This window comes from Frankliniella occidentalis, unplaced genomic scaffold (genome assembly GCF_000697945.3).
Source record: "Frankliniella occidentalis isolate FOCC.00 unplaced genomic scaffold, Focc_3.1 Scaffold63, whole genome shotgun sequence".
Taxonomy (NCBI): domain Eukaryota; kingdom Metazoa; phylum Arthropoda; class Insecta; order Thysanoptera; family Thripidae; genus Frankliniella; species Frankliniella occidentalis.
In genome coordinates, this window is record NW_026267193.1 from 944,496 (window position 1) to 953,790 (window position 9,295).

General features: G+C 55.4%; 3 protein-coding genes across 4 annotated transcripts in view; 2 read left to right on the forward strand and 1 right to left on the reverse strand.

Moving 5' to 3' along the window:
* LOC113213095 (uncharacterized) overlaps positions 1 to 445 on the forward strand; it is a 2,919-nt gene extending 2,474 nt beyond the window's left edge. The window contains exon 2 of the mRNA XM_026432039.2: positions 88 to 445. Coding sequence (XP_026287824.1) covers positions 88 to 328 — 241 coding nt within the window. The 3' untranslated portion in view covers positions 329 to 445. The remainder of the gene's footprint in view (positions 1 to 87) is intronic.
* Positions 1 to 9,295, reverse strand: part of LOC113213107 (protein Wnt-5b-like) — a 46,954-nt gene that overhangs the window by 13,801 nt on the left and 23,858 nt on the right. The gene's annotated exons all lie outside the window — the stretch shown is intronic.
* Positions 2,084 to 3,262, forward strand: LOC113213094 (uncharacterized). The gene is made up of 2 exons (XM_026432038.2): positions 2,084 to 2,465; positions 2,773 to 3,262. Exons 1-2 carry the CDS (start codon positions 2,128 to 2,130, stop codon positions 3,014 to 3,016), a joined length of 582 nt encoding a protein of 193 aa, XP_026287823.1. The 5' UTR covers positions 2,084 to 2,127; the 3' UTR covers positions 3,017 to 3,262.

Genomic DNA, 9,295 nt, shown 5'->3' on the forward strand with positions numbered 1-9,295 from the left:
CCCCCCCCCCCTCTCTCTCTCTCGGCTGTCACTTAGCCGTCGCATGCAAATCGCTCATTCATTCTTTACCCGGCCCTCTTCTCTCAGGCAACTCACGAGCAAGACGGTGTACGTTTCCTCGACGATCTTCACGGTGCACAAGGAAGTCGTCAAGTTCTCGAGCGGCGCCCTCATCCACTGCATCCAGGTCGTGGACCTGCTCAAGAACGGCAAGAACGCGGCCGTCACCCTGCAGAAGGGCGGCATCAACCAGTACAACGCCGAGCTCAAGTTCAAGAGCGAACGCGGAGGAAAGATCAACTACCTCGTCATCCTCTGGGGCCAGTAGAGCGTCTAAATGACAAGAACGGACTTAAGGCTGTGATTTTCCGGTATTATTTGATCTTGATAAGTTTTGGATAACGAGTGTGAAAAGCGAATAGAATAAATCCTTACAAAGGCAGTACATGCATGTTCTTCATCAGTTCCTTAAAGCCCTGAACACAATGAATGGACCTCAAAAAAGGTTTAATGCACACAACGGAGTGTACTTACTTACTCAATTGAAAAACTTTTAACAAACAGACAGATACACAATTCAGCCCACAGACAGGAAAAAATCTGGCTGATGTGGAAATGGAATGCAACATAGCAATCAACCAAATCAACACATTTCTTGGGGTGGTAATGACTTGTCATGCCTTTACAAGCTGTCAAGCGACGACTGAATATTAAACTCAAGGGTTTTTCTCGTTTTTATCCCGGGCAAAATTGTGAAGGGCTTTTTCTTGTGTTTACCACTTGTGTGCCCTGTGCATGGCTCCAATAAACCTTGTGCCCCTACTCCCGTGTGCTGTCATACCTGCCGTGTACACGTACCCAGCAGGTAGTATTATGTATGAAGGGATTTGGTACTAGAGGCACACGGAATCTCGAACAAGCCGGTTGCAGCACCTAAGCCAAAATGGAGTTTCGAATCGACGTCGAAATCGAAACTTCGTCTATTTGGGTTACGAAGTCCCATTGAATCAACGTCGATTTCGCGTCGGTCGACCAAATTTCCACATTGGATTTCTGGCTGAGCACTTGCTCCAAACACTGCATGAACGATTGTTCCGATCCGAAGTTTCCATCTGGGGTAGGTTTTAGGGTGTGGCATGAGAAACTCCCCTCCAAAATTTAATGACGCCGTTCAAGTTAAGCAGGCTTGATCTGAAGATCTATTGGGGCCAATTCCAGTCTATCGAACCCGAAAAGGATGAAAATTACATTTTAAAAACCCTCATTACGACAGCTAGTAACAGCCCATCTCTTAAGTCTGGGGGGTTTTCCGTGCATCTAGAGATTAGATACTGAGTCAGTTCGTTTTGAATCACCGCGGATCGCACCCTATTTCAGCTCCGACGAAATGTCAGGAAAAACAAGATGATCGAGCAAACTGTTTTGTCCTTTCTTTTCCCCATGACTTTCCAGGTTGTCCTGGGTTGGTAGAACCACATGACAAATATATGTTTGAAGCACCTTCGGGGAAAAGTGTGATATCTAGTTTCAAATTTCCAAATTTCAAATAACTGATTTCATTACCGTCACCTGGCTATGCGAGTGGCGTCGTTTTCCCAAACCATTGGTCTCTTATTCTCGAAAAAATTGTTGACTGTCGGTCGACAGTTCCATTATGTTACCGGGGATCGTTGGGGGCGTTAGTGAATTCAAATGTATGGACAATTCCGTAACATGGCAAGTGTGGAGCTGGTGTTTTGAAAAAAAAAAAAGACTCGTCTATCCTCTTTCTCGGCACACAAATATGGCTGGCACTGCCAGTGCCAATAACACTTCATAATGGCACCGGGAGGAACCATGGAGGAAACTGAAACCATCGCCCTTAACTACCCGTCGTACTCTCTCCGGAAAAAAACACTCATCTCTCGTTATCAGCCAAGAAACTTGCTGTATGCAGATCATGTCGGTTCTCGGTAAATGGCAGGACCCTTGTCATACCATCATATCCCATGATGACGTATACCGAGGCGGTCGTGACGTCACACCACCTTGCCGCCGCCGTCACTCAGGGCCCGATAGCCCCCGAGCCTGCGATAAAAGTTGGGCAGCTAGGTGAGCGGCTCATTCCACGCCGAACCAGCGACAAAGATGGCTCGCTCCGCTACCCTCGTCGTCCTGCTGTGCCTCGCGGCGGCGTCCTGGACGACGTCGTCCGCGGCCAGGATCGCGGAGAGCAATGACATCTCAGCCGAGGTCACCGTGGACGCCGAGCTCGCCGAGGTGGAGCCCCAGGTCGAGCTGGCCGAGAACTTGGTCGCCTTCCCTCCAAAGGCCCTCCTGGGATGGGGCGCGTCGAGCACCCCTAGGTACAGGACGACCACGCCGAGGTACACCACGAGGAGGCCGACTACGAGGAGGCCCTCTACAACAACATCCAGGTCTCACGACCAGAGCATCACCTGGGGAGGCGTGTACCCTTATGACAAGTGAGTAAGGCAGGGTATTGAATGAAGTCTTTCAAGATGTTGTATTAAATAGAACGTCAGAATCTGATGTTTGCCAAGAAAAGTCGTGAATGAGGTCACCCATACTCAAATACTTGTTACCAAACTTGTAATTAAGCGAAATGCGATGAGAAAACTGTAGAAGTTGTTTTCTGAGCGCACAGTTACTAACAGCATACTGCCGCTCTGTCGTCCTTGCAGCCACGCCTGTCTAGATAAGACAACGACCGGTACACTTTTGACGAACATGACGTGAATTAAAATGCGCTTTTCTTGTGGTTTTTTTCAGGCAACTCGCATCAAAGACGGTGTACAAGGCGGCAACCTACTTGCGGGTCAACACCGAGACGGTGAGCATCAGCTCCCCGTACGCCACCATCCACTGCATCCAGGTCGTGGACCAGCTGCGGACCGGCAAGAACGCGGCCGTCACCCTTCTGAGTGGCGGCGTGGGGCAGCGCAGCGCCAGCCTCAGGTTCGACAGCAAGCGCGGGGAGAAGATCAGCTACCTCCTCATCGTCTGGGGCCAATAGGCGAAGCCAATCTACCAAATATAACTTATGTTCCTAGCACTGAAAACGGAGAAAAACATCTATATACGTGACTTCAAAAAATTCTTACTCATGTTACGAACACGCCAAAAAAGAACACATGTAAAACACGTGCAATTATGTGGTAACATGTAGCAATATGTATCAACCTGAGCCAAAGCCCACGAGCTCGTCTCTCTCATATTTATTTTATTTTTAAAACAATAAAAATATAACTGATTTTTATAAGAGTGGTGGTTTCCCTTTCTTTGGCACGACTCACATGGGAACGAACGATCTTCTTCGGAATCTACTTTGCAGAGCCCAATGCGTCTCTGTCAAACGCCCGACACCCACATCGCTGTTATCGTAGTAGGAGCGCTCTCTCGCGACCGATAGGAACGAAATCACTTACTTAATCCCCCCTGCCTGCCGCGCCGATTACCGTTCAGACACAATCGAAAAATAGCACCGGCGCGGGGTTTAGCTGTTTGAACTAACTGGTCACACCATCGCTAGTCCCTCCCTCTACAGCGATTGAGCTTTGATAAGCGAAGACTTTGCTTAGCTCTCCATCACTCCGCACGCGTCCGAGGCTCGCACCCACACTAATCTAAGATGACGTATCGTCATCATGCCCCCCCCCCCTTTTTGCAATCCCGGCGACGGACGTTCCCAGACGTTCTCTGATTGCGCGGCGGGTTAAAAAGGAGATGGGGGAAAAGAGACGACGGCTTCCCCGAGACACGTGAAACCTTCTGGATCTCTCTTCCACCTGTCTCCACCGATACTACCAATTTTCCTCCTCGCCTGCGGCATAGACGGGCAGGCGGGCGGGGCGCTTTGAGCGGGTACACCGGGCGATGACGGGACCAATTAACGAATCAAATCAACACTTGGGCCGGCCAATGGAATAATATAGCCACTAGGGCCGGTCGGTATGCCGGGTCCTGCCCGCCCCTCAGGCCCGCCCCCCGAGACCCGGCCGGCCCACCCTCGCCTATCGATATGATCAACAGCTTCATCACCGTCCCCTGCCCTGCCCCCGCCACCCCCGCCCGTTCCCAGGGACGGCGCTCTCCCATTCAATGACCCTTTACCACTCCCTTGTGGTCCCAGGAGGGACACCGCCGCCGCCACCGCCGCTCAAATTGAATGAACCTCTTTCCTCTGTAGTTTCGTGGAGGCCAAACCAGACCTGCGACGGCGCATAGTGCCGCGCCGAATGGCAAAAATGTGCGTCGTTTGGCCGCGTGCCTTATTGGTCCTGCCGGCCACCTGGCCGCGCCCCGCCACGCCACGCCCCCGGTAGGGCGGAGGGCTTTACGATCCTGATGAGGCTGACAAGCTGTCCTTGTTCCGGCCGCACCACGCCTCCCCCGCCGCCCGGGTGCACCTCCTTACCGGGCCCGAGCATTGTGTTGCGCAAGGGGGAGACGCAGACAGAGGCTTATAGTCCAGGATCCCGACGATAAAATACTACTTCGACTGCAGCGGCGGTTTGCCCGCGACGGACGGGGCCGCCCAGTCGTGGAGCAGCAGCGATGCGTCCGATGGACCGGAGGATGTCAGAAACTAGATTTCAGTCGCGGCGATCTTTGGCAAAATACGTGAAAAAACAAAACAGAAAAAAATAAAAACTTCCAGGACGAGATAGCATAGACAAACGCGAGGGCAATCCTTTTTCCTCGTTCTGACACAGGAGGACCGAAAACAACTCGCGCATACGAGGTGTTACAAGCTTGTCGAGCTGGCGCAAAGAAAAGAACACACAAACACACAGCCATATAAACACACAGACATTTTCAACATTAGTATTTCGGAGAGGTGGGGGAAAACCATAAAAAACGGCGGTAGCCAGGCCGGAGTGACGGCGGTGATAAATCAGGAGCTTGTCGCGGCTCAGGCAGAGACCTGAACGCCAGGGGGACACAAGGGCGCCTGGCGCCACCCCGCGACCTTTCCCTGTGATCGGCCTGGAGGACGCCTCCCCTGGAGAAGGCGCCTGGATTTTCCACTGGACCCGCAAGTAGTGTGTGCATGTGCAGGCCGCCGCGGCTCGCTGCGGCGCGCGTCGCGCGTTTGTTACTCAACCTGCCCTGATAACGAGGAGCATACGTGTTATCAGTCGGGTGGCTGAGTCACCCGCTGCGGAGTCCCACAGGCCCAGGGCGCTGCTCACCGCGGCGGGTCACCGCTCGGCTGCACCTGCTGCTGCTGCCGCCGGCGAGCAGGACTGAACAGGTACCGGCTGAGCATGTAATCCTTCTTAATCTTAATTAATAGGCCGACTCGGGTGACAACACTAACCCGGCCGCCCGACCGGCGCGCCCCAGCAGCAGCAGCGGCATAGCAACCGGCCATCAAAAGGTTTCCCCTGTACGCGACCATACGGTGGCTGCAGCAGGCCCCGGCCCCTTCTTATTAGATTGACCCAACCGACCGTCGTCGTGTTTTCTTATCAGGCCGTCCGGCCCTTTAGGATTTCTCATCATCCCGGCGGCGCACTGCGTGTCCCTTATACTGCTGTGTACGGCCACCCTTTTGCCAGCTGACCCTGCTGCTCTAAATTTCCCATACCCGCGTCGCGGAGGGATATCCTTGTCGCCCTTTGGCTTGTTATTGCTTCCTCCTCGCAGCAGCAAGAACACACCACGGGCGGAAATAAGAGCAAGCAACGAGCAGCAGCAGCAGCAGCAGCAGCAGCAGCAGCAGCAAACAACAAGCGGCAACAGCAGCATCATACAAGGAAACAAAAGGCCGCCCTGCAAATAACAACGCCTGGAATAAATCATTACCTGCGGATAATGAGGCGTGTAGCCCTTTCACTGACACACACACACACACACACACACACACAGATGCGGCTATGAATCACAGAGCTAAGCTGGCGAGAGAGTGGGTACGTCGGAACACACACTTTGGAGTGACAGCCGCAAAGCCGGCATAAAACTAGAGGTGTTCGGTGACAAACGCGTCGCCATCACTCCATCGTGTCACCGTGTCGTACAAACGGCTGCGCGGGTACCTGTCGATTACCCGCCCCATTTATAAACTTGAAACAAATACAAATAGTTTTCCATCTGTAGGCTGGGCTCCGGCCGGCATCCGACGCAGCTGCCCCGCGAGACGATGCATCGTGGGGCTGAAACCATCGGACCGTGACGGCGGCCGGCCGCCCCTCTGCCACGACTTCTCCAGGTGTACTCCAGGTCCAGGTGTACGACCCCAGGTCTAGGTGTACGACTCAAAGTCCAAGTGTACGACTCCAAGTCCAGATGTACGACTCCAGGTCTAGGTGTACTGGGTGATTCAGAGAAGACGCAGGTGCGGGCGGGTTTGCCTACCCAAGGGGCTATGGCGCCTTACGCGCAGAGCGGGTAGGCAAACCCGCTCTCACCTGCATCTTCTATGAATCACCCGGTACGACTCCAGGTCCAGGTAGGTCCAGGTGTACGACTCCAGGTCCAGGTAGGTCCAGGTGTACGACTCCAGGTCCAGGTGTACAACCCCAGGCCCAGGCGGAGTCTAAGTTGAAGCTAAGCTAAATCGTGGTGGAGTTCACCTCATATGGTCTGTCCAATCCAGGTTCTCAAGCAGAGATGGCCCCCTGTCCTGGTAGACTCCTAATCGATGATCCCATGTATACTTCAGGGTTCTCCAGGCGGCGGTTGGCGGCTCCAGGTGGGACGCCAGGTACTACAAGTCCAGGTGGTGTGTATGTAGTCCAGGTGGTAGGGCGGCGTCCGGCCGGATGGAGTCCAAGGCAGGCTCCGGCTCCAGGTGGGGAGGTCCTCGCTGGGCCGGCCCCGGCCGCGCTTCGCGGGGGTTCGTGTAATTGATTTGTACACGAGCCGGTGTAATGGCGGCCGCGCACGTCACCGGCCCCTTATGGCGTGGGGAAAGGGCCCGGCCAGCGTATACACGTACATACACCGCAAAGCAGACAAATAACATGACGGTTTGTACATAATTTTCGATTCGAAGAGGAGCGGAGAGGGAGGGGGGGGGGCGGATAAATAAAAATCCCAGAGATACGCGGGGCGGGCGCGTTGGGATCCTATATGGGAGGCCCCCACCTAATGAAGGTGTCCAGTCTGTCGGGTCGACTTCTCCGACGGCGGCGTCTGCTTCGCGCGTCAGTGTCGCTGTGGGACCCGGGCCGTAACCAAACGGGGCTACATGAAAAGAGCATTACCATAAAACCGCGGCCTGGCCAGCTCCGAGGCTGTCCGCATCGCGTTCAACAAAAGACGACCGTCTTTTCTAACTTTATATAGCACATCAATCGACTTAGTATTTTTCGCCATTTTGAGTTATTTTTTTTTATTATTTTGGTCGTTTTGACTAATGTCGATTTAGGTTTTCTTTTTTTTCCCCTGGCAGTGCACCACGCTGCGGGCCCCGCCGGCCCCGCTCGGGGCACGTGGTCGTATAGGGCCCCACGTCGCGCCATCAGCGGCGCTTCCCGCTGGGACAACGAGGCCTGCATGTCATCAGGGAGAGGAGTGGGGCCTATGGGGCCCCCGCGCCGCCCGGCCGCGCGCCGGTCACCTGGGCACAGCCGGGGCGTGGCGGGGCGTGGCATGGCGTGGCGGAGCGTAGCGGCAGCGACAGGTTCGGGACGACGACGACGGGAAAGCTGAGTGTATGTGTGAGTGCGTCCAGGTCCAGCTCGGATGCTGTGGGAGGCGCACGGCCCAGCGGTCCGATATGCGACACAACAAACAACAACTAAACATTATATCTGCTGCCATCTACACGGGGCCCTCGTCGATCGCCGGAGGAATGCCTGTTTCCGCCGAGGAGCCCCAGCAGCAGCAGCGGGGGCCCCGCACGGCGAGCAGAAATACCTTTATGTTACGTGCCGTGTTATAACCCTTTTCCCAAATACTGCTGCAGCCGGCTGCCTGCTGCTGAAGCCCGAGGAATAAGTCTTCCCCGCCGCAAGGACAAGTCGCCCTGCCTCGCTCCCTCTGCCCTACCCACCTCTCCCGTATTTTCGATCACAAGCCGGGCGGGTGGGGCCGTAGTGTAGGCCCTCGTCCAGGCCTCTCTAGGCCCGGCCCAGACCACCAGCGAAGAGGCACAAAGCCTGGCGAATGACTCGGCCGCCTCTCTGAAATGAGAGGAAGAGAGAGAGACGACGACGAGGAGGAGGAGGCGTCCCAATCATGGGCTTTATTTAAGGCGCCTTGGATTTATCATCCACACCTCGTCAGGCAGGCCTCTTTAATTTTCTCCTCGTAAGCCAAACGTCATTACTAGCCACCACCAGCTCGGGCTCTCCACGACGACGGCCCGCTGCTGCCCGCTGCTCTGCGGTGCCACGCCCGCCCACCGACAATGCAGGGGTAATTAGGCATTCCTTTAGTGACGTAAATCGACTTGTTTGTCCCGCGGGGATCGGCTCTCGGCCCGATGAGCTCACGCATGAGAGAGAGCGAGAGAGGGAGAGAGGGAGAGAGGGAGAGAGGGAGAGAGGGAGTGAGGAAGGGAGGGAATGGGGGAATGAGGGAGAGAGGGAAAGGGAGGGAGGGAGAGAGAGAGAGAGAGAGAGAGAGAGAGAGAAAGGGAGAGAGAGAGAGAGAGAAAGAGAGAGAGAAGGGGGAGGGGACTGCTCTGTCGTCGTGAGGTTAGTCCGTGTGAAGAGTAATGGACAGCTCGCTCAGCCAATCACCCGCAGCTGTCAGGTGTTCGTTAGCCTCCCGCTGCAGCTGCAGAGGCAGGGGGATGGGGATGGTCGGCCCGTGCAGCTGGTGGAGGCGGCGGGCGCCTGCGGGGCCTGCTCGCTGCACCGCGGGGCGGGAGAGCGAGTAGAGGAGGGAAGCAGGACTGGAGCAGAAAGAGAGAGAGAGAGAGAGAGAGAGAGAGAGAGAAACCATTTTTGCCTTCATTAAACTTCCGCCACCAAAGACAATTTGCATGTCAGCAATAAAGTTTCGACAGGGAAGGCGGGCAGGCGCGCCTGCAGCAGGCGTCCCCCGCGGCACGACTCGGCGCAGCGGGCGCCGCCCCTGTTCCCGTCCGGGCCTCGGCCGCCGCCGCCGCGAGGTCGACGTCAGGGGTGATTTCGCGCCCGATTCATCCCCCACACTCCCGCTACTACTCTCCCCGCCCCATGTCCCATAATCCGTCCCTCCACACTCCTTCGACAAAATGTTGAGCGAAACGGTCGGCAATGAAACGAATGTGTCGTCGTCCGCCCCGCGCGCGACACTTCGAGAAACATAAACGGGGAGATGAGAGAGGGAGAGAGCGAGCGGGAGCGAGCGAGAGAGA

Excerpts from the sequence above, each read along its gene's own strand:
- LOC113213094 (XM_026432038.2), top strand. The coding sequence starts at position 2,128 with ATGGCTCGCTCCGCTACCCTCGTCGTCCTGCTGTGCCTCGCGGCGGCG. Across the intron at positions 2,466-2,772 it reads GGCGTGTACCCTTATGACAA|GCAACTCGCATCAAAGACGG; the intron begins GTGAGTAAGGCA and ends GGTTTTTTTCAG.